This window comes from Sarcophilus harrisii, chromosome 3, assembly GCF_902635505.1.
Source record: "Sarcophilus harrisii chromosome 3, mSarHar1.11, whole genome shotgun sequence".
NCBI lineage: Eukaryota > Metazoa > Chordata > Mammalia > Dasyuromorphia > Dasyuridae > Sarcophilus > Sarcophilus harrisii.
Window position 1 is genome coordinate 238,487,319 of NC_045428.1, and position 26,302 is coordinate 238,513,620.

The 26,302-nt window shown below is 33.2% G+C and overlaps 1 protein-coding gene across 1 annotated transcript in view; it reads right to left on the reverse strand.

Moving 5' to 3' along the window:
- Positions 1-26,302, reverse strand: part of NCAM2 (neural cell adhesion molecule 2) — a 263,078-nt gene that overhangs the window by 195,777 nt on the left and 40,999 nt on the right. Inside the window, exons 3-4 of the mRNA XM_031959261.1 lie at positions 20,681-20,887; positions 19,348-19,491 (exon numbers count right to left, since the gene is read on the reverse strand). Coding sequence (XP_031815121.1) covers positions 19,348-19,491; positions 20,681-20,887 — 351 coding nt within the window. The remainder of the gene's footprint in view (positions 1-19,347; positions 19,492-20,680; positions 20,888-26,302) is intronic.

Here is a 26,302-nt window from a genome sequence, read left to right on the forward strand (position 1 = left end):
AGCCAATAATACCTTTATTTTCTCAGATTTTTTTAAAGAGTTTCCCAAATACCAAGCTAGTCCTAGAAATATGTACATCAAGTTTATCATCTATGTGACGCATCCTTGGAAAATATACTGCCAAGGCAAGTGAACTTATCCACAGGATTCAAAATCTCTCCAGTTGCTTTAACTAATGGTTCCACGTATCGATGGTGTGGTACTGGCTGGTGGAGAATCTCTATTTTTGTGGTGTTGTTAATTGTCAGGCCGATATTATTAGCAAAAGTAGCAGAGAATCGATGCATATTCTGCTGCATCTCAGTCTCAGAAGCTGCACTGAGTGTACAATCATCTATGAACAAAAATCACACACCGACTCTCCCTCCACTTCAGTTTTGGTTTATAGTCTTTTTCAAGTTAAACAATTGACTGTCAGTTTGGTAGCTGACTTGTAGTATTTAGCACAGCTTTTACTCCTCTGGGCCAGAATACTTGCAAATATCAAGATCTGTTTGATGGGAAATGATGGGGCAGTCCAAAAGCAAGTAAACAAAAAATGAGAACTCTATTGGATTTTCCAGCGGGATAGTTTGTCCAGTCTCTATGAAGGCAGTGTTATGAATCTCTTAATTCATTAATATGATCATAACTCTTTTATTATTCCACATCTTCTCATGCCTTATGACTCCTAATTCTATTCTTCATCCTCAATATATCTTCCTTCTCTCTCTCTCTCTCTCTCTCTCTCACTCTCACTCTCACTCTCTTTTGGTTCTTGGAGGTTCCTGTCCTGTCCTCTCACTCTCTTTTGGTTCTTTCCCGAAGTGTAAGCAAAGGTTACAGAGTCAGGATTCTTGTCTCAGTTTTATGTAGAGGGCCAGTATTGAATAAGTTCATAAATAGAAAGGACCTGGTCCTGGTATTACTTTAAACCTGCTCTTTGTTAGGGAGAACTATTCAAACTATATCAGCTCACCATCTCCCTTTCAATTGTAAAGATATACTTGGTAAATTCAGGATGATCTTGATGGAGAATGCATGCACAGGAACATAGCATTTTAACTACACAATGAAACAAAGACATACTTAGTAAATCCTGACAGGTACAAGGCATTTTTACTATATAATGAATCAAAGACATACTTTGTAATTTAGGATAAGTTTGACAGGAACAAAGCATTCTTTACAATGAATCAAAGACATACTTAAGGTAAGTACATTAGTATGATAATTTCTGCTCTGTATTGATAAATATCACAACTATTTACAATTCTGTTGATGCTGATAAGTTTCACAATCATGCTATTTAAAATTCTGTGTTAATAAGCACCTTGGTATTGACAGTTAAGGTGGATACGGAAATGCCCTGGAAGCTTATAATTTTGTAATACTAATCTAAAAGGTATATAAACACTGATATTCAGATTAATAAATGGAGACTGCAAAGCATATCTCCTGCCTGCCTTGAATATTCATTCACACTCTTAATATTTCACTGGAGCTGGACTCCCAACAGTTTTGCACTGATAGTAACAATCCAAAGCACTTCAAAGCCCTGACAGCTATTTGCAGAAGAAGGACTTATGGTGCATCTCAACTACCCAGTGATGATGGAACTACATAATGAAAGATGATTAAAAAATACTCTTTTTTTTGTCCTTCATTTTCAAAGAGGACCAATGACTTCATGGGGTGATGTTTTGACTTGTGCATGAATTGGATTTATATGAGTCCAATTTGCACAAAGTCATCTGTCTCATTTGTGTTTCTGGAGTCCTAGACAGAAGTTAGGATGAAGTTAGTGATGGTTAAGGATAAAGTGGATGACCTTGAAATCTAAAATGTCTGAATAAGTGCTGCATAGAGCCAGTTCCAGTTGTCTTAATGGCCTGTGGAACAAATCATTCTCATTCTGTCACGAGAAGTCTTCAAATGCTTGGGGCAAACATTCCCCTGAATCATTGGTGGGTTTGAGGCCTGTTGGTTATTCTCTATATGCTTTAGTTCATCTGCCAAAGCAGTCTTTTCAGGGTATGGCTGCTTCACATGCTGCAGCTTCTTGGAGCCACAGTGGGAATTGGGTGAAAGGGGGACACCAAAGGTGAATATATAACCTTGAAAACACAGAGATGCTAATCCTCCTTGAACATCCCATGGACCTCCCCATATTGCTTAAATATGTCATAAAGAGGGGAATACAGTGTCGGACAAAACTAGTTTAAAGAAAGCTCGATAAAATATTTAATGAAATAAATTTACCTTAAGAGAATTTGAGAACAAAAATTGAATGAAAGTGGAAAAGAGAATTGTTTAATGCACTTTGTACATCAAAGACAATGTAGCCACTTCACTTGCGTGCTAACACTGCACTGGGTACTGGATACAATTATTAAAAGGCTTAGAATTGAGCAGCAATATAAGAGTCTTCAGGAAACTGGAAAACATCTTTAATGTCAGTTTCCTTCCCAAAACAAAGGTCATCTTTTAAAATATCAATATTCTATCATTATTATGGCGTGGTAAATGGTAGTAAAAACACATAATAGAAGAGTTAACAAAAGAACTAATGATGAATGTCCACAACAATGGAGAGGCTGCATATGAGAAGGTTACAGTTTATAATCAATAGAAAGCCAATGAAGAACAAGGATAAAAAATAATAAACTCCAGGGACGTGTACAATAGGAAGAAATGGTCAGTGCAAGTGGAAAGGGCAAGAGATGACAGACAATAAAGTGCTCCAATTGTATCCTCATAATGTCAGATGAAAAGAAGGAAAGACCATCCAGCATATGAGGTGGACCATGATGAACTTAAAGGATATGGACAACTTATGGAAGATGATATGTTCCAGACTGTCTCCAAGATAGTGAAATCCTAATTGGCTTCTAATCCACATTCTTAGAGGAAATATACAAATTTTATAGAGCTCAGATCCTTGATTTTATGTGTTTGCATTAGATGTACATTTCAGATAACCTTTCTAAACCTATAACTTATCAGTAGTATATTAATATATCATAATTCAAATATATCACAATAGTATCAAAATGAAATTTGGCTATTCAAGAAAGAACAAAAAGGAAAGCAATGAAATGCTAACATTTAAATAGCATTTTAACAATTATGCTCCACAATCATTCTGATTTTTTGTCATCTTGGATAAAAACGGTGACATTAGGAGCTTAAAGACATTGCCATATAATCTCTGAAAGATTTTATGATGCTGAAACATAAATAGTCTTGGTGAAAAGACTGAGTCTGTTTTCTAAGAATCAGCCTCCATAAGAACAAAGAACAACAATATTAGTAGGATGAGTAATAGGCTGTGTTCATCCATGAAAACAAATATGGTTCTCAGTCCTTTGTTTCAGTTTTCCTCTAGTGGCAGGAGAAGAAAGGTGGAAAAGGAGGCATCAGGCACTCAGAATGATATTGCTGCAAAACCATCCATCAGCATTAATTTTTGGTTACTATGGAGCCAGAGTTAGCACATAAGATTTAGCAGCTTCCATGTTAAAGGAGAAGAGAACTTGGAAGATGATTTTTTGGGGGAAAGCAAAGGTACTAGGATTACAACCAAGAACAACCTACCCAAAAAACTGAGTCTAATCCAATTAGTCGGAAAACATTTAATGAAATAGAGAATACCCACGCAAAGCATATTTGATACAAAAAGAATAGAGCTGACAAAAAAAAAACAATACATTCAAATATGGGACTTAAGAGAAGCATAAAAAAAAATAAATGTAAGTGAGAAAGCCCTTTAATAATTGTATCCAGTACCCAGTGCAGTGTTAGCACGCAAGTGAAGTGGCTACATTGTCTTTGATGTACAAAGTGCATTAAACAATTCTCTTTTCCACTTTCATTCAATTTTTGTTTTCAAATTCTCTTAGGGTGAATTTACTTCATTAAATATTTTATCGAGCTTTCTTTAAACTAGTTTTGTCCGACACTGTATTTCCCCTCTTTATGACATATTTAAGCATTATTGGGGAGGTCCATGGGATGTTCAAGGAGGATTAGCATCTCTGGTGTGTTTTCAAGGTTATATATTCACCTTTGGTGTCCCCCTTTCACCCATTTCCCACCTGTGGCTCCAAGAAGCTGCAGCATATGAAGCAGCCATACCCTGATAAAACTTCTTTGGCAGATGAACTAAAGCATACAGAGAATAACCAACAGGTTATTGACAGAAATAACCAACAGAAATCAACTCTTATCTGAACTAGTTCAAAGAAGGAAGCGTGTCTATATGTGTATATACACACACATATATATGTATGTATTATATGTGTATTATATATGCATATGTGTATATATACACACTTACATAGAGATAGCAACATACATATGATTTCAGACAAAGCAAAAGCAAAAATAGACCTAATTAAGAGATAACCAAGAAAACTATGTTTTGCCAAAAGATACCATAGACAAATAATATCAATATAAAACATAAAAATACCAAATGGCATAGCATCCAAATTCTTGGAGGAAAAGTTAATTACTTCAGAGAAGAAACAGACAAACAACTCTACTATGGAAGGAACTTAATTTAACATTCTCAGACCTTGATAAATCAAACCATTAAAAATAAATTAAGGAGATGAATAGAATTTTTAAAAACTTAGATACTGCATATGAATAGGGAGAAATATAACTTGTTCTCAGTTGTATATAGCACCTTCACAAAAGTGACCATTTATTAGAACATAAAACTTCACAAACAAATGCAGAAAAGCAAAAATATTATATATGCCTTTTAGAAATTATAAGGAAAGAAAAATTACTTTTGGAAATCACAGAATAAAAATCAAGTGGTAACTAACCTAATCCAAAAGAGTAGGAAATGAAAAAAATCACAGAAATAAATCAATAATTTTATTAAAAAAAATTTGTGGGATGCAGCCAATATTGTACTTAGGGGCAAATATTTTACATATACTTACTTCAATAAAAGCAGAAAGAGAAGATCAATGAATAGGGCATGCAATTAAAAAAGAATACTAGAAAGAGAACAAATTAAAAATCTCTAATTAAACATGAAAATAGAAATACTAAAAATTAAAGATTAATAAAGTTGAAAATAAAAATACTCCATCAAACTAATAAAAGAGCTGGTTTTATGAGCAATATCAAAACAATAATAACAATGAAACAGATAAATTATTAGTTAATTTGATTTAAAAAAGAAAACCAAATTATCAATATCAAAAATTAAAAGAACATTTTAAAAGAACACAACCAATAAACATGAAATTAAAGCAATTATTAGGACATATGTAAGCCAATAAAACTGTTATAAGCCAATAAAACTGACAACCCTACAAATGAATGGTTACAGAGATATAAATTGCCCAGATTAACAGAAGAGGAAATCAAATACTTAAACAACCATTTTAGAAAAACAAATTAAACAAGCTATAAATAAGCTCTCTAGGAAAAAAAAATCCCAAGACCAGTTGGATCTGTAAAGAAATTCTACTAAAACATTTAAAGAATAATAAATTTCAATAACACATTAACTACTTAAAAATAATTTAAGAGGCCTATCAAATTATTCTATGACATAAATGTCATTTTGCTCCAGCAAACATACACATACCACACAATTCACGTATATGTGCATATGTATATTCATACATATGTGTATATTACATATATGTATATACAGACTAATTCAAATTTGAAATGATTAAATAGTATGTATCTAAAACCAAGAGAAAACATAATCTTAAGCCTTCACAATAAAATCAAGGGTGAAGAAAGGCTATCTATTATTACTACTATTATTGAATATTGATTAGAAATATTATAGAACAATAAAACAAGAAAAGTAAATTGAAAGAATGAAAATAGACAATATGGAAATAAAACAATCATTTTTTGCAGATGATACTAAGAGAATCCTAGAGAATCAATTAAGAATAACTTAAAAATCAATCAAAAATCAATAACTTTAGTAATTTTGCAAGGTATAAAATAAACCTACATAAATCATTAGCATTTTTATATATTACCAACAAAAAGATCAAAAGAGAAATTCAGTTTAAAAGAACTGCAGATAATACAAAATAATAACAGAATATATAACACTTGAAAATTGCCCTGCTAAAACACACAGGAACTATTCAAACACAATCATAAAACACTTTTTCACCCAAATAAAAACTTATCTAAACAACTGGAGAATATCAATAGCTCATGGATGGGCCTAACCAATATAATAAAAATGACAATACTACCTAAATTAATTTATTTAATGTCATACCAGTCAGGCTAATAAAGAATTATTTTATAGAGCTAGAAAAGCCAAAGTGCATCTGGAGGGACAAAAATGTGGAACTGTTAGGTTACCTTCCCTCACTTTTTTTTCATTGATTTCCTTATATTCTTGACATTTTGTTCCTCAAGATGAAGTAGTTTTATGATTTTTTATTATACTGGTTAGGCCCACCTATGAGCTATTAATATTTTTTCTCATGTTCCTTTAAATTGTTTATGATATCCCCCTTTATGTCTAAATCATATAACTATTTTTATCTTATCTTGGAATACAATATGACATGTTGGGCTAGGTCTAGCTTCTGTTGGATTGCTTTCTAGTTTACCCAGCAGTTTCTGTCAAATAGTGAATCCCTATCCCAATATCAGGGATCTTTGAGGTTATCTAACATTAACTAACTGTGATCATTTCTTTTTTATTTTTAGTTTATTAATTTTTAATACACATTGTTTTATGAATTATGTTGGGAGAGAAAAATCAGAGCAAAAGGGAAGAACCATGAGAGAGGGAAAAAAAAACAGAAAAAAAAAGTGAACATAGCATGTGTTGATTTGCATTCATTCTGTTTAGTTCTTTTTCTGGATGCAGATGACATTTTCTATCCAAAGTCTGTTGGAATTGCTTTGGATCACTGAACCACTGAAAAGAACCTAGCCTTTCATAGTTGATCATCACATATTTTATTGTGCATAATGTATTCCTGATTCTGCTTGTTTTGCTCAGCATCAGTTCATGAAAATCTTTCCAGGCATTTCTATAATCAGCTTGCTCATCATTTTTAATAAAACAATAATATTCCATTGTCTTCATGTAACACAACTTGTTCAGCCATTCCCTAACTGATGGGCATCTACTCATTTTCCAATTCTTTGCTGCCACAAAAAGAGCTACTACAAACATTTTTGCACAGGTGAGTTCTTTTCCCTCCTTTATGATTTCTTTGGGATGCAGATCCAGTAATGGCAATGCTGAGTCAAAGGGTAAATATTTTTACACTTTGTGCCAAAGGGCACAGATTTATAGCCCTTTGGGCATAGGTCCAGATTGCTCTCCACTATGGTGACTTCCTTATGTATATTGTGTACAAAATCTGTTTTAGTGATCAACTACTCTGTTTCTTAGCTAGTCCCTGATTGTTTTGAAGATTACAACAATATTGTAACAATAATCAATTGTGAAAGACTTAATTATTATAATCAATGCAATGATCCATAACAATTCCAAAGGCCTCATGATGTAGTAAACACTTCCAGAGAAGGAACTGATGGAAATATGAGTATATATAGATTGAAAACTTTATTTTTCTTAGTTTTTTTGCAACATGGCTAACACAGAAATTTATTTTGGACAACTTCATATGTATAATAGGTTAATACTTCTTGCTTACTCAATGGGCAGGGAAAGGGATGGTGGAATGGAGAAAATTTGGAAGTTTAAAAATTAAGTTAAAAAGGAGATAATAAACTCAACATGTTAAATTTTTTTTAAAAAAAGGAATCTAAAAGGTTCGCTATATCACCACATTCGTTCAATTTCCTTTCTCTTACAATAATTATTTAGACAGTTGCATTCTTCTTTATGTCTTGATAGTCATCTTCCCTTTTGTTTAAATATCTCCCTGCTGATTTATCTATTTGTACTCTTAAGTTTTGTCTTCCTGGGTTCTTTGATGATTATGTTTTCTTTTTCTTACTTATTTACTTTGTTTTTTAACTTACATTCCAGTAATGCTTACTTTTTACTTTTTCAGTTCTTTGATGGCAGTATAACCCTTGGAGCTGGAACTCAGAACTGTCTCAACCCCCTCACACATTAGGAAATTCCTTTTTCACTGGCTTTATTCCTTACTCCAAGTTACATCTGAGGTGACAGACTAGCCTGGACAAAATACCTCTCCTCTCCAGCAGTATTGATGTAACTCAACAGGAATGTTGGTACCCAATTCAGTTCCCTCCAGTTGGGCACAGTCTCCCCAGTCAGAGTGCTCTTTCCTTCTTATGCCTTCCCTTCCTCCATAAATATCTGAGCAGAGCTGAGGTGTGATGCATCTTGTCATAGAATTGTGGGCAGTAGGAACTACAGCAGCAACAGGGGAATTGTTGAGTTGCTTTTAAAGCATAAGGTGTGAGTCAGGTTCTAAGCCTTCCCAGAGTATGGGGGCTGTTGGAGGGGGAAGAGTGTTGAAGAGTGAATACATTAAGGTTAAGCATTTTCTGTTAATGCATGATACTGGTATCTTTTCAAGCTTTGGCTTGTAGAGCCAGCTGTAGTTATTATGCTTCTGACATATAATTCCTCTTTTGAGGTATTTTGATAGTTAAGTGAGAATTGAAGAAAATGTCAAGTCCTCCATCGTGTTGTCATATAATCCCCTTCTATCACATTTTAAAAATATATCTCCCACTCCTCTACCCAGTTTGCCCTTTTAAGAATCTAAAAACAATTTTTTAAAGTTTAACATAATCAACCAAACAATACACCAACACTGATGGCACATGCAAAATTATGCAAGCCCAACCTTCGAATTTTCCAATGCAAAAAGGGAGGTACATTTTCTTATCTATTGTTTGTGGCCAAACCATTCCATTAAATAAATATAAAACTACTTTTTAAAAAATGTTCTTCCCTCTAATATTGCTGCTTATAACCCTCATTGCTCTTATTTCAACTTGAATCAATTGATGTTTCCCAATTTCTTTGATTTTTTTCCCCCTGAGAATCACAGAATTTTGAACTGGACAGGACCTCAGTGGACACCTATCCTAGCTCATATGCAAAAAGAATTCCTACTACAATATACCTGACAAGTGACCTAGTCTTTCCTTGAAGATTTCCAAAAATGTGGAATTGATCTTATCTCTTGAAGTAGCTACTTCCATTTTTGGATAATTCTAATTGTTCTAATTCTAAATTCTAATTCTAGAATTCTAGAATTCTAATTCTAAATTGGGATTAAGTGACTTGCCCAGAGTCACACAACTAACAAGTATTAAGTGTCTGAGGTCACATTTGAACTCAGGTTCTCCTGACTCCAGGGCCAGTGCTCTAGGTATTATACTATTTAGCTGCCTCTAGCCCTAGATTTTAAAATCTGTTCATTGTATAACCTTTCTAATCCTTCTTGATCCTATTCCTTCTTATGTCATAGGACCCAGAATGAGAAAAGGAAAAATTCTTAAATCTAGACTAGTATTTGGACAGAGAGGTTTTTTCTGTGTATTATCCTCAATTTTATCCTAAATATCACTTTCCAAATAAATTCTTTGATCTTCACTGGTCCCAAACCTCTCCTAATCGCCTACATAATTGCCTTGTCATTCACAAATCTTCCTCCTTCTTCCTTCCTCTCACAATCTTCTCCCATAAAACCATTCAGTACAATAATGTTCCACTATATTCACATGCCTTAATTTGTTTAGGCCTTCTTTAATTAATGGGCAGTCACACTGTTTCTGGCAACTTATTACCACAAAAAGATGCTTTTATACATATAAATAATTAGTAGGTGTAGGAATTATTTCTGTCTGAAACACATAAACATATATGCTTGGAAAATGGATCTCCAAGTCAAAGTTCAAAGATATTTCTGTCAGTTTACATAAATTTTAATTATCCACAGAATGGATGAGCAAATTCCCAGTTACAGCAAAAGGGAATTATTGTGTCATGTCAATCCCCCTGAACACTGGCAATTTTCATGTCTGCCACATCTGCCAATGCGCAGGATATAAGATGAAATTTCCATGTTGTCATTAGTTCTAATAAGAGAAATCACTTATTCTTTAAAAAATAAAATCAAACACCACTATATATGATGAGCATTCAAAGAATATTACAAAAAACCATGAAATTGACTACATGCATTAAAATTACATACATTAAAAGAAAGGGAGCAACAGCAACAGAAACTAAAGAAATTTGAATCAGTTCTGCATGCATTCAAACCCGGGGTGGGCTATTAGGGTAAATTTGAAAATCAGCCACTAATCAGAAGAGTAATAAGAAAAAAAATATATAACACATGCAATTGATCAAATATATTCAACCTACCATGTTGCTTAAATAAGCTACTGATGTTGAAGAATGGGAAATAATTAAAGGAAATGATTGACATAGACAATCACCATTTCCCGTGGACGTTTAATTGATAGAAAGTAATTACCACAACAAAGAAATTAAAAGATTCTGGAAATCAACACTGCTAGTATTTAATATGTTTGTCTAGTAGAAAGAAATGGTTGTCCAAGGGCAAAACTAGTGCAGAATACAAACTAATCTATAAAATCTTAAGGAGGAATCTGGGGGAAGATTATAAACAATATCACCTCATAAATAAATGAAAAGATAAGGTAGGGAAAATGAGTTTAAATATATCTTTTTGAGAACCTGGATCATCCTGAGAATATTTATGGATGAATCTGAAGAGAAGACAATAAAAATGTGAAAAATGAAAAAGTTCTGTCAAGATTTTTATAAAACTATTGTCCATCAATTGTAAGCAGAACCATAAAATATATTCACAATGTGCTACATATATAAGAATAAATGGGACTTAAGAGAACCAAAATGAGAAGAAAAACTGATAAACAGATGGGGTTCCTGGTATAGTCACTATAATGTTAATGGTACAGAGGAATCAATTCAATTTCCAAGATATGCAAAAGAAGGGAATTTTCTACAGGATAAGGAAAAATCATGGTCATTATTACTATATAAAATGGTTGTAGAGGAGATATTAATAATGAACCAACCATATGTCTACTCTTTCATTTCCACATTATTCATGAAAATTATCTGGCTCAGTTCAAGCTGAAAAATTTCAGCTGAAGAATCCAGGCTGGGCTCCACTAAGTGCATAGTCAATCTTACAATACTACCATCTTCATTTTCCTTCAAGGTTAAAGCCACTAGTCTTCATTTTTGTCTCTCATCAGGAAATTTTATCACACTGCCAAAACTATTCAAACTTGAAGCTGGGCCTGACCTGTGTTTGTCTAGCTCCCATATCTTTAGCATTAGGATGATTATTTTTTTATGTATTTGCTACATTTTTCCCTGGGGCAAGAAATTTTACAGTCTCTGGAAAAATCCTTAAAATTATAGGATATTAGACACTGAATTCCACAGTCCAACTTCCTCATGTTACATTTGTAAAAATTAAGGTCAGAGAGATATATGTCACTTTATGTCACATGTCACTTTGACATACAAGTAGTAACTGCCAGAGCAGTTGGAACTGACTCATGCTAATTCATTAGTAATCCAAAATTTGAATAAAAAATATTCCTGTGCTCTAACAATTAACCCAACGTTTACTTAGACATACATTCAGAGCAGGATGGGATTGTGTTTTTTGTGATAATGTTTTCAAACTAGGAGCAGAGCTAGGAGTTAGGATGTGTCACTGACCCAGAAAATGGTCACAAAAAAGCTTACAGATGTGTACCAGGGCAAGAGACCAGGTTAGAGGTTCTAGCCTAAGTATGGAACAGGGAAAGAAATAAGCAGCCAGGATGTGGCTCTGAGCTTAATTCAACATTTTAGATTTCCCAAATAAGAGTTGAAGCCTGCAACTTAGTAATAAACACTGCAAGAAGATGAGTCCAAGGAGGAGCCCACAATTTTCTTTTTTTAGAACCTATCTCAAACTCAAACACGGGCAGCTAAGTGGTACAGTGAATACAGTGCCAGGTTTGGATCAGGAAGACTTCTTGAGTTTAAATTCAGCCTTAGACACTTATCAGCTGGGTGACCCCAGGAAAGTCACCTAACTACTAGCCTCAGTTCTCATAAGTAAAATGAAAAAGAAAATGGTAAACCATTCAAATATCTTGGCCAAGAAGACCCCAAACAGGATCACAAAGAGTCAAACACAATTGAAACTACTAAACAAAAACAAAAAAAAATATTTAAAAAGAGACTACAGCAATATATCACAAAGATTAAAAATATTATGGCTAGGTTAGTTTTGTACCACAAATGCAGGGTTAATTTAATATTAAAGAAAATATCAAATACAATATTTACTTTTATTAAAGTTACTAGAAAAAATAGAAATAAATGGATGATGTCTTAATATGATGTCATCTAAAATCAAGAATCAACATAGTATGTTACAAAAATAATAAATGCATGCCTTTATAACAAAATTAGGATACAATCTTTACATCAGGGATAAAGCAAGAATACTCTTTATATTACTGTTATTTTATAAGTGTTATAAATGCTAACTATAACAATAAATGAAAACAAAAGAAACTGAGAGCATAACTTTGATAGGACAAATATCTACCAAAGTCCTCTCTGCTCAGGATACAACATTGATTAGGAAAATATCACCAAAAAGGACTTGAATGACCTATAGTTGGTATAAGGCTCAAACCGTGCCTCCCTAGTGGTCTCAAATGGGCTACATAAAGTTCTAGCTTACCAAAGGGCATAAAGGTTCCCACTCATGTGAAATTGGGATAGCTCCCTGGGGGATAGCTGAAGACCATGAAGATCCTGATATGTGGCCCCTGTGGAAACCAGGAAGACCACAACTATAAAAGCTAAGAGGTATTATATTTTTGCTGCATATTCTTGCTATATTAGAGATAAGTAAACCTATTTTTGTTACTTGGTTATTGATCTATGAATGCTTTATTTTGTCCTAATATTGAACTTGAACTAACACATTATCAGGATCTGGTCTATTATTATTGGGTGCAGTCAGTAATTGGGATGAAATGAAATGCCCACATGGCATAGATCCTGGTAGAGTTTGGAGAAGTACATTAAAAATCTGGTGGGCAGGGTGATGAAAGGACAGCCAGATATAACTGAGTGGTACTCAGGAGCACTGGACTTTCTGGTCATGTATAGGCAGGCCTATCAATTGAATGGGAGGCAGGCTCTTGTTCGTGTTAAATAATTAATTCAGCAAGTGCCAGAGGAATCTGCCAGGAATGGTAAAAAAAAAAAATGCCAAGCCTAGCATTTCTTGGAAGTTGTTGATCATCTTGAAGAAGTTAGAGTTTCAGAATAAATGGCCCATTTAGCCAGGAATTAGAAGTTGAGCTTTTGACTTTTAAGTAAGGCTTTTTGGTATTTAAATGAAGACTGATTGATGGACAACTATTGGAGTTAGTGAGGTCATGTAAAAAGATCTCTCTTGACGAGTTTTGGTACTGACAAGCCACATTCAGGAACCCACTAATTATACTGGTCCCTGACCTAGGGGTTCCAGTTCTGCTGAAGTCATGATAAAAAAAAAATGGGATTAAAAATGAAAAAAAAAACTTGGGAACTCCCACTAATATGAAAGAAAATAAGATATTATTACTATATATCTTTACTGCTACTTTTGGGGGGAAAAGGTGATTTCCTCCAGTGAAAAAGCAAAGTCAGAGAGTCTTCACAACCAAGGGACTGGGTAGGTTTCATGTAAACTTCAAAGAAAAAACTAATGAGCCATAAATTCAATTGATCCTATTATCATGGTCTAGGAAGTTGAGTTCAAGAGTTAATTAGTCAATTAGTTTCCAGATAGAGTTGCCCTTTGTCACTTTTTAAATGGATGAGATGTTATTAAGAACCAGCTACATAAGAATGAATTGCATAGGCTTTCCAATTTGCAGAAGAATGGTGAAGTTCCAAAAGGAAATGATTTTGATAAACTGGATCAATGTTCTTTTCCTGTGTCCAGTCATATATGTACAGCCTGGCTCAGGAACAATCAAATCTTGCCTTTTGGTGGAGCCCCAAAAGAATGGCTTGAGACTTTAATTATGTTTCTCCACTTCAAAATTATACTGACAAAATTTAAATATGAGGTCAGGATAGCTATATCTGGGGCAAATGTCCGAAGAATAGGCACTGGGAAGAAATAATGAGAGAAATATAATTAAAGCAGCTCAGAGATTCCACTTTTATCTATTGGATTGATAAAGATGACAAAAATGGGAAATATTCATTGTTTGAAGGGCCATGGAAAGACAAACACCTTAATGTACTATTGATAAAATAATTTATTAATCCAGTCATTCTAAAATGTATTTTATAGCTGTGGTCCCAAAATCACTAAATGTTGTGACAAGAGATAATATTACTAGGCTTACACCTCAGAGTGATCAAAGAAAAAGGCTCATATGTATAAAATATTTAAAATTTGGTTAGACCACAAGAATTTATTAAGCACCTATTATGTGCCAGCTATTATGTTAAATGTTGGGGTTACAAAAAAAAAAAAAGCAAAAGATGGTCCTTCCTCTGAAATGGCAAAGAACTAGAAACTAAAGGAGTGCTCATAAATTGGAGAATGGTTGAATACACTATGGCAAATGAATGTAATGGAAATACTATATTGTTGTAAGAATTGACAAAAGAGAATTTCATTGAATCCTCGGAAGTCTTGTATAAACTGATTTGTAGTAAAATGAAAAAAATGTGCACAATTTATATAATAGTAGCATTTTTAAAACCAAAGAATTTTGAAACACTTAAAAATTCTGATCAAAATATAACATCTAGCCATAATTGCAGAAGACCAAAAACCAAAATAACGTAAAAGCACAAATAACCAAAATATCACAGTCACCCTTATAATGTGGCTAACTATCTTCCCACCACTAAATGCACTATTCAGGAAGGAGAATAGGTGGCACACACTTACAGAAACCCAGAAGGGAGGTATTTATATGATTTGGGAAACCCACGTTTTGCAACTAAGAACTGGTTCTGAGCATCATGCCTTGTACATTTTTTTCTACTCATGGTTCTTCTAAAAGCCAATTAATGACATCATATAAGGATTAATGACATCATATAAGGTATGGTTATATTTCTTAAAAACAAACACACACATAATCACAAGGAGGCCTTGATCTCCCTGGTTACTTCTGAACCACTTTATATCATATGGTCCTCTCTGCTATCATCTTTGGGAAAGCTGTTATTCCACTCAGATATGCAAATTGTTGCTTTGTCCATTCAACTCCAAATCTTTCCTCACAGCAAGATACAAATCACAGTAAAAAAAAGATATGAAACCTATTTACCCCCTGTTTGTCTTTCTCAAATCATTGTGTGTGTGGGGGAGAATATTGGGTTAACATGTAGCTGAGAGGTTTCCTTTCTCTCATTTACCAGCAGGATTCTAATATCAGCCAATGAGTGTCTAAGCGCTGCTGCCTTTCTCCAGCCAATCAGCAAAGCAACTGTCATTCTTCCAATTAACACATTCCCAACAAAGCTACCGAAGGGTCAGTTTTCTCAGATAGAAACCTTTTTCTATTTCTTCACAAAGCTTCTTCATAGCCTGGGGAATAGCTATGTAGGATTTTTTTTGCAGGGGAGGGGCATGATATTATTACAAAATTTTTACAAAACTGGCTTCTTAACTACTTTCCTGCTGATTTCTTAACTGCCTTTTACACTTCAAAGCAAATCTTCCTGATGATTCCTTATGAAATAAAACTAAAAAAAGAAAACTTTTCTGTCATATATGAACTTTACACTACTTGTATAACCTTCTCATAGCCACTGAACAGCTATTTGATTTTTACAATTATGATTTTATAATTCTGACAGTTATAAACTTCAAAATGCTAACATTCATCATATAAAAATAAGTGGATAGACCACAATGAACTGCAGTCATTGTTACCTCACTTATTGCTCTCTGCAAGTAAATCTTTTTAGCACATTCTAGGGCATAGCACAAGTCAAGGACAGTTTCTCTAATTGTTTTTCAGCACATTCCACGTCCTTCCTTAACATTTTATCTATAAATGTTCTTTGAAAATGGAACTTTGTGCATTTTCCTTCCACAAATATATGGTCAAGAGGATTCCTTATGTACAGGTTAACCAGGTGATCTGCAAAAATCCTTACATATGAATTAGTCCCCAATTTCTGTTTGAGTTTAACACCATTGGTTGTGTTTTAAATATCTGTTAAAAAAAACATGGTTATGAATTTTTTTGCATTTTAAACATTATTTTGTGGTTGATGAAACAAATAGCGTTCTTATTTTTTACTTTTATAACTTTCTGAAAGGGATTATGTCATTCCCTTCTTAAATAAGAGGCATATCTTAAAAATTATTTATAAAATTTTCCTTAGAGGATGTGTGTGTGTTTATGTTTATATGTAAGTTATAAGGCAGACAATGGCAGAAAAGTTTAATTTTCTCATCTAGTTGTCCTTTCCGTAGACATGAACCTACTCTAGGTGAGTCTATAGCCAGTGGAGAAGGGGGAAAAGAGAAGTTGGATCAGAGCAAGAAGGCTTATGAAAAGCCTCCTATAGAAAGGTGTCCTTGCAGTGAGCTTTGAAGGGAACTAAGGAGAGGTAAGCAGGGAGGCCTTTCAAAATGCAAGACAGCCTGTGCAAAGGCCAAAGTCAGAATAGTTTATGATCTGCATCATTTGAACAAGTACACAAAAATACAAAAACAGACACACAGACAGACACAGATATAGCTAAGACCATCATAATGTTAAAAGTACTCAAGTGCTAAAATAGTTATAGTACTTTTCAGACCATAACCATTCAGAGTCATGTAATAAGTAAGATTAAGTAACATTATTTGATACTATATTCATTTTATAGATAAGAAAATGAAGAATTGAAGGTATTAAGTAATTTTTCCACTACACAAGTCCATGCCTTCTAACTGCAAGTTCAGTACTGCATCTTGCAATTTTTTTCCTACTTATTTTTTTAAAAAATCAATTAATCGCATCATGTAGAGTACGATTATATTTCTTTCTTTTTGTGTGTGAAGCAATTGGGGTTAAGTGACTTGCCTAAGGTCACAATGTATTAAATGTCTAAGATTGTATTTGAACTCAGAGCTCCTAACTTCAGGGCTGGTCCTTTATTCCTTGCACCATCTAGCTGACTGCATGACTGTATTTCTTAAAAATACATATGTAATAATAGTAACAAACTTACTGAGATTCTTGGGCACCTAAGTGGGCAGTAGATGGAGTCAAGGACTTGATGATGGAGTCAAAAAGACCTGATATTACTTTGGAAACAAAGACAATATGACACAAAAATGCAAATGGAACTAACTGCCCTGTGGTTTTACATAGATATGTTAATATTGTTATCAATTAAGTAGTATTCTGCAGATTAGTATTCTTTGCACATTTGCTTAAGAATATTTATGGGGAGTGGGGGAAAGGGAGGGAGAAAAACTTGGAACAAAAGATTTTGCAAGGATGAATGTTGAAAACTATCATTGCATGTATTTTGAAAATAAATAGCTATTAAAAATTTAAAAAACTATGGGAAAAATATTTACAAATCCATATTTCACAGGAAGAGAATGATGGGAGGGAAAGAAGGAAGGACTACGGAATGGTGTAATATGTAAGAATACATATTAATTATGACACAACTGAATAAAAAAGACTAATCATATGCTCATATACAATTACAATTAGTACTATTTCCATTCAAATTGCAAACTTTTAATTTCTGAAACATGCAAAAAATTTTTATATTTCAGCTAGGAAACAGAATGTAAAGTGATTCATTCATCTTATACCTTTCCATAAACAGATATAAAAGAAATGCTCTATTTTGAGATTGCTTCTACTACATGATAAATACCATAGTATAGATAAATGATTATTTCCAATTCTAATGTCAAATTAATTTACATTTTTAGTTCCCTCAATAAAAACCTTGAAGTTGATTTGAACAAATGCTCTCATATTTATAGCATTTAATAGTTATCCATGAATTGATCTTAGTCATACAAACTTATAAATGGAAAGAAAAAATCACTAGGCTGTGTTATTTATAGCTGGACTGCCACATGACAGACCCTTTTACTCTTAGTGTCACATTGATAGCTTTCTAATATTTGGCATTTTATTTACCCCTAGAGGCATATGAGCTTTCCAAAATCAATCAAGATGTATTTTTGTGAACTTACAAATACTTTAGTCTAGCATGTTAAGGTTCTAGAAATCGGTTACACATATAATGAAAAATAAAGCTTACATAGCATGCATGTAGAAAGTCTTCCCATTATCTTTTAGGAATATTAAAAAATATATTTTCCAGTCTGAAATTTCTTCCAGACTTACTGGAATGATAAACTTTATGAGTACTTAATTAAACTTCTAGGAAGTCCTTTTCTTCCCTTTATTGAAGCCATAACTATTTTCTGTGTAGAAATTGTTTAAAAGTACAGTGGGGTTTTGGAAAAAGGAGAGAAATTCTACTTTCTCTGAAGATGGAATTAGAACTGTGACCAGAAAAAATGGGAGTGGGAGGTGCAAATCATGAGTGAGTATTATGATCACACTAAGAAAAGGAAGATTTTTTTTTGACTAATTTAGTTAACATAACTATCTGATGAGTTCATCTTTGACCAGGTAGAAAGTAGAATCTTTCAAGGAAATTGATGAACAGAAAACTGAATGGCTTAGGAAAATTAATTTTAAGTAACTCCTTTTCTGGGTGATGAATCAAGCTATTACTTAAACCTTGTTATTATTGTAAAATTTTGTCTAGTACTTGGGAATAATATAAATTGTAATACAAACAGCTTGATGAGAAAAAGATGTCCAAAAATAGGATGAATTTCTGACCCTTTGGATTCTTTCTCTAAATAGAGGAGATAAAAGCTAAAAAAATTTAATTAATAAATTTTATCTATCAGGCTTTGTGCTTCAAACACAAAGTATAGTATTTTTTTTCTTCCACATACTTTACACTTTCAAAGTGTGTTTATGTTATTCTGTCTAATCCTCACAAAACTCTGTGTAAATATAGGGTTATTATCCACATTTTACAAATGAAGAAAGAGTTCATGAGAATGTCCAAAATCACCAAGTAAGTAGTAAGTATCAGAGTTTAGGCTTAAATCCAGATCTTCTGACTTCAAATATTGTGCTAATTCTTTAAAAGATAACTTATTAATACCAGAGCATATTCTCATTTTACTTAACATTAATTATAGATTTTAATGGGAAAAGCTTAAATTTTGGAATTAAGTCAGAGAAAAATAAATGTCTTTTAATTATGCTGCAATTATAACTTAAAGCTTAGCAAGTTACCAAGATACTAACTGTTGGGATGAGTAGTGACTTCCTCATTATGATACAACCAGCTAACAATGGGTGCAGGTGAGCTGCTAACTTGGCAAACCACTTCAGCATCCTCTCCTTGTTTAAATTCTTGAGGAGATACCACTTCTTTGAAAGTGAGTTTTTCTGTAATAAGGAAAAACAAACAACAAGAAGATAAAATGTAGTATCTTTTATTTTTCCACTCAAATCCATGGATGGATTTACAAATTTACACATTAATTTACAAATTCATGTAAATTAATGTAATAGCAGATTTGTAATTTAAGCCAGTCCTGCAAAACCTGTCATTCTTTTTCATAGCATTACATGATTTAAAGCTAAATAAAATATTAACTAGATCACTTAATCCCACCACCTCATTTTGTAAGTGAAGAAAATGGTTACAGATATGATATAATGTGCCCAGAATCTTATGGGTAAAGATCAAAATTTGATCTGAAGTCTTCTGACTCTAAACTCAATGTTTTCTCCACATGCATGTTTTTTTAAAATAAAACTTCATTAAGAGTGATATATTATTTTGTATAAAATGCCTTTTTCTTTTCTAATGAATGAAATTTCAAAAGTGAAAATACCAAATATCTTCTTGTGAGAAGTTTAGTAGAATGTCATCAACCTGTCTAAATTTCCCTATTATAGGCCTATCAACCTAAGTTGTTTTAAAGAAAGATTTCATTGCCACCACCCATTACAAAATTACTTCTAGAGTGATCTTTCTCTAAATGATGTTTTTGCCTCTGAAAGATTTTCCCTAGTAACACTATAAACTAAAAAATTATCATGTTAAGTATTACAAATATTGCATAGTGGTCTAAATGAATTAAAGCATTTTCAATTCTTTCTATTTCACCAAAAGAATCAAAACTAAAAGATTTATATTTCCTTTGCTACTATAATACTATTATTACTAAAATGTAATTGTGTTCTATGTGGAATTATCCAAATTTCTTTACTGAAATGATTTTTACTTTTTTTTTTTTTTAGTAATAACCTTTTATTTTCAAAATACATGCAAAATAACCTTGCAAAACCTTGTGTTCCGAATTTTTCTTCCTTCCTCTTCCCCAGATAGCAAGTAATTCAATATATGTTAAACATGTGTGATTCTTTTATAGAAATTTCCATATTTATCATGCTGCACAAGAAACATTAGATCAAAAAAGAAAAAAAAATGAGAGAGAAAAAGAAGCAAGCAAACAACAATAAAAGTTGAAAATACTATATGATCCACATCCAGTCCCCCAAATCCTCTGAAATGATTTTTAAAGTACTACATTGAAAATCAATTAAAATTTATTTTAAAATGACTTACGGTAAATCACCAAAACAACTGTAGCTTCTTGAGTCTGTCCCTTAGTATCTGTTCCTTGACACCGGTATATTCCAGCATCCTCTATATTTGCATTATAAATAGTTAGTCGGGACCTAGCACCTTCTTTTTGTACAACTACTCTCCGTGTAGAAACTATCTTCTCTCCTTGAGGATTGTACCAATCTATATCTTCCAATTCTCCAATTGCTGCAAAGAATAATTTCCAAAGAGAAATTTAAAATGCATTTAAAAATGAATTTACTGGAATTAACATTTGTTTCTATTCAACTAACAATTTGAATAACTTAGAAAAAGAGGTAAAAGTATATGTTTTAAGGCCTGATACATCAAAAAATAAGCACTCAGTCAAGTCAGTCAATCAGCAAGCATTTATTAGATACTTCCATTGTGTTATGAAAAAACAAGGCAAAATCCAATTCTTGTTCTCAAGTATCAGACATTGTGATGGAGAAAGCAATCTGTAAAAAGCTGGGTATGTACAAGATAGGGAGAGTATTGCTTGGTCATTTGAAAATAAATAGACATTAGCTGGTAGCTAGATGCAGGATAATCTTCCTGCAGAGGTGGGACTTGAGAGGTAAAACTATAAGTCAGAGATGAAGGAGCAAAGCAAGGGAAAAGAGATTTTTTTTTAATGATGGGAAGGACCACTGACATTCTTTGGCTTTTCAGATCAAAAAACACAAAAATTTTAGTGATTCAAATTTTGTATATTTCCAGAGTAGAGAAAAAAAATGGAATTTGGTTCCCCAAGGCAAAATTAACAATTTTGGTTGGGGGACCTCTGGAATGAATGGTAGTTAATATTCAAAGTATCACTTTCCTTTTTCTATTGTTTCCTTCCTATGATCATTATGAGAGTTAAGGTTAGAAAGAAAGTCCCTCCAGAGGGACAGGACTGGGAAAGAATGGCACTATCCATCAAGGGTGGAAATCAGCCTTCTCTTCAACAGCTCCTAACACTTAACTGCTGGACTTAAAACATGTAAGACTCCAAAATGTGCAGTATTAACTTAGAATAGGAAAGAGCAACCTAACGCTCCTACTATGTTCTGTGAGGGAGTTGATGATTAAAACTTCAAACATTAGACATTTTGTGGGACTGAAGGGTTATTTCTTGACTCTACACTGCCCAGACAGTTTTTTCAAAATTCCTGTCTTCTGATCAGACAGTGGATGGCTTGGACTCTCTCCCCTATTTCTTCTCCATATTATCTTCTCCAAGGACATACTGTCAGAAAATCCTAGCTGATTTCTGTCAGCTCCAAATGAAGAATCCTTAACTTGTCTCCAACGCAAGAACATCAATCTTAGAAGTGTTCTTTGATGACCCATGCTCAAGGAAAGAGACGCATGCAGAAGAGGCAGCCAAGGAAATAAAGTCCAGAATAAAGTTTTTAAAGTCAGAACAGGTGTTCAGTGCTATATATGAGTAGTTGCGATAACCATGGAATGGGAAAGTACTCTCAATGAAGAAATTGCCAAAAATGGACAAAAGGAAGCAAGAAATCTGCTCCCTTTGAAATCTGCTGAGTGATCAGTAGTAGTCAATTCTATTAAAAATTTTTTTTCATATCAATAAAAATCTATCTTCTCTCTTTCCTACATCTCCCTCCCTGCAATGAGAAAGAAAAACAAAATTTGCATGCACAGCCATGTAAGACAAACTTTATCAAGAGTTATATATATTTTAAAATCTTCATTTGAACTCTGAGTGCCCCAATTTTTTTGTTTGGAGGCTGAGAACATATTTCATGATGATTTCTTCACAATCGTGATTAGTTATTGTGTTAGTTGATTGGTGTTCTAATATATTTTAATGTTTGTTTTTACAACGATGGTATTATATCAATCATTTTCCTGATGCCATTCATTTCATTCTTAATAAATCTTTCCAACATTCACTGAAACTATCCTCTTCATCATTTCTTATCACACAACAACATTCTATCATATCCCCCAATTGATGGGTATCTCTTCTCTTTCTAATTCTTTCCAACCAGAAGAAGAGGTTCTATAAATATTTTTGAACATATGTGTCTTTTTTCCTATTTCATTTCTTTGAAATATAGACCTGTAACCAGGGGCTTAAATCTATTGCCTAAGACATTTTTCATTGGTGGAGAGTGATTACATGAGACTGTGCCTTTGAGAGCATTAGAGCTGTCAAGGACTTGGGAAAAGTGAGATCTGTTCTGTTCTTCTGGCTTCTGCTTTTGAGAAAGGACACATAGGGAGATAGAATCAAGATAGTATGATGAGAAGTATTTTTCTCTAATTCACACCTCTGCAACCTAGAAGTTGCATCAGACCAAATTCTCATTGGTAAATCCAATAAAAAAAAATCACAATGAGTCATTTTTTCTAGCCCAGGGCATTTTAGCAGAACAGAAGTCTGCAGACACTGAGCTGGGGATTGTCCTGCAGCACAGCAGGAGCAGTAGTGAAAGAGAGCATTCCAATCCTCAGATATAAAAATAGAGCTAGACAGATCATCAGGGTAGGAAGAACTGGTGTAGAAAGACATCTCTGGTCTCTGGCAGGAACTTTTTGTAGGAACAGGTACCATCCAGTATCTCTGTTACCCATTACCCAGTCTTAGGTCACAGCTGGGTACTGAGAAAGGAGTGAATTCCCAAAATTTAGCTCTGTGGTTGAACCTAGATGCAGAACAGTGACTCAGTTGTGGTTGTGAACCCAGCTTATTAATCTACAGTGGAATAATCAGGGAAAGAGACCAGCAAGCAGTCACTATGAACTTGCATCATTTCCCAATAAGCTAATAGTCAATGAATTCAGAAGTAGTCTATTAAACTCAACTACAAACAAGCCAACAGGTCCAACTTGCAGAGCTTAGAGTAGGAAGGCAGGGAACAGACCTTTTTGCATATTACAACACTTTGGAAGCACTCAACATTTAAAAGACCACAGATTGAGATGTGAAAACAGCAAGACAAAAATGGACAGTCTGAGATGCTGTACTACCCCAGCTTCTCCAAGTGAACTGAGACCAACAGTAAGAAAGTAAAAAGTCAAGAAGTTGGAAGACTAAACAAAAAAGCACCAAATAATAAGTCTAACACAGAAGATGACAATGTCTTAAAAAACACATAAAAACAAGGCTGCAAAGAAAAGTGCAGATTGGAATAAGCCCAACAAGAATTCCTAGAAGTGTTAAAGAAATAGTTAAAGGAGAAGCTAAAATGATTTTAAAAATCATACTAGAGCTATGAAAGAAAGATATGAAAAATAAGTGTGTTAAAAAAGGTACAAAGTCTTAGGAAAGAATATAAAAACTGGCCAAAGAATGACTCCATGAGACATCACTAAATGATAAAACAGTCAAAAGATTAAAAAATAGAAGAAAATGTAGACATATATCATAAGAAAAATAATCTGGAAAATATAAAGTGAGGGGAAAAAATTTAAGAATAATTGTACTGCCTAAAACCCATGAATAAAAATGATACTACATACCATATTTCAAAAAATTATAAAGAAAAACTGTCCAGATATTCTAAGATATCTTAGATCCAGAGAATAAAGTAGAAATTTAGAGAATTCACTGGTCACTTCCTGAAAGAAACCCCAAAGCAAAAACTCCCAGCAATATTAGAGCCAATTTCAAGAAGAGACAAAAATGGAAGGAACCAGAAAGAAAGAATTCAGGAGCCACTGTTAAGATCACACGAGATTCAATAGCCTGGATCCAACATGGAATATGATATTTCATAATATAAAGGGTTTAGTATTATAACCAAGAATGACCTACTCAGCAAAACTGAAAATAATCCCTATGGGGGGAAAATTTACATTTAATTAAATTGAAGACTTTCTTTTCTTTCTTTCTTTTTTTTTGGCCTATGTATTTTATACAATTATCTTGCTGCACTAGAAGACAGATCAAAAGGAAAAAAAATTAGAAAGAAAATAATATTCAAGCAAACAACAATTAAAAAAGTAAAAATGCTATGTTGTTATCCACACTCTGTTCCCACAGTCCTATCTCTGGTAAATCAAAGACTTTTAAACATTCTTGAGGAAAAGATCACAGCTGGATGAAAATTTAACCCAGGGTTCAAAAAACACACAGAAAGTGAGCAGAATCAAAAGAGCACCATACAAAGCAACAACAAGATTATGTGATGATCAATTCTGATGGATGTGGCTCTTTTCAACAGCAAAGTCATTCAGACCAATTCCAATGGCCTTGTGATGGAGAGAGCCATCTAAACCCAAAAAGAGGACTGGGGACTGAATGTGGATCACACAACATAGAATTTTTACTTTTTAGTTGTGTTTCCTTGCTTTTTAAAAATTTTCTTTTTTTTTCTTTTTGATCTGATTTTTCCTGTGAAACATGATAATTTGGAAATATGTATAGAAGTACTGTACATGTGTAACACATATTAGATAGTTTGCTGTCTGAGAGGGGAGGGAGGAAGAAAAATATGGAAAACAAGGTTTTACAAGGATGAATGTTGAAAACTAATTTTTTATGTATTTTCAAAAAATAAAGTTGTTGTTTTTTTAAAGAAAGGCACAGAAAGACAAACATAACAGAAATTGTAAGGAATTAAATAAGATTAAATGGTGTACATTTTTATATGGAGAGATGATGAATGTAATTGCTCAGAATTTTATCATCACTAGGAATCTTGGAGGGAGTCTAATTAGACAATGGCTTGGATGTGATTCTCTTATGTTTGAATGATTAAAAAAAAAAAAGAATAGAAGGGCTGGTGAAGAGGAGACCACTGGGAGAAAGGGAAAGAGAGAAATGGGGAAAATTATCTCACAGAGGGTACACAAGGAAAAATGTATACACTTTAGGGAGGAGTGGGCAAAACTTGAAACCCACTTTCATTTGAACTAATTGAAGGAGGCAAAAATAAACAAACATGCACACACAGTTGAATATAGAAATCCATCTTCTCCAACAGGGAAGTCAGAATAAAAAGAGATAAAAAGAAAAGGGGAAGGGAGGTTTAAGAGAAAAGGTAAATTTAAAGAGGAAATGGTCAGAAGCAAAAATCATTCTTAAAGAAGGATTAGCATAAAAAAGGAAAGGATACTTGTAAGAAAATAGAATGGAGAGAAATATACAATCTTAACTGGGAATGTGAATGGGACGAACTCACTCATAAATCAGAAAAAAATAGCAAAATGGATTAGAAATCAGAATTCAACAATATGTTGTTAATAAAAAAGCACACTTGAAATAGGAAAATATCCAGAGTTAAAAATAAAAGACTAGAGTAGAATCTATTATGCTTCAGTAAAAGCAAAAATAAACCTAATTAAAAGAGAGAAACAGGAAGACTACATTTTGTTGAAAGGTACCATAGAAAATAAATTAATATCAATACTGAGCAAATATGTACCAAATGGCATAGAAACTAAATTCCTAAAGGAAAAGTTAAATGGAGGAATAGTAAAACTATACTACATTTAGAATTTCAATTTACTCCCTAGTTCTAAATAAATCTAACTATAAAATAAATAAGAAAAACATTAATGAAATCCAAAAATTTTAGAAAAGTTACCCCTGGAAAATAACGAATAGGATAGAAACAAAATGTATCTATTTCTCAGTTGTGC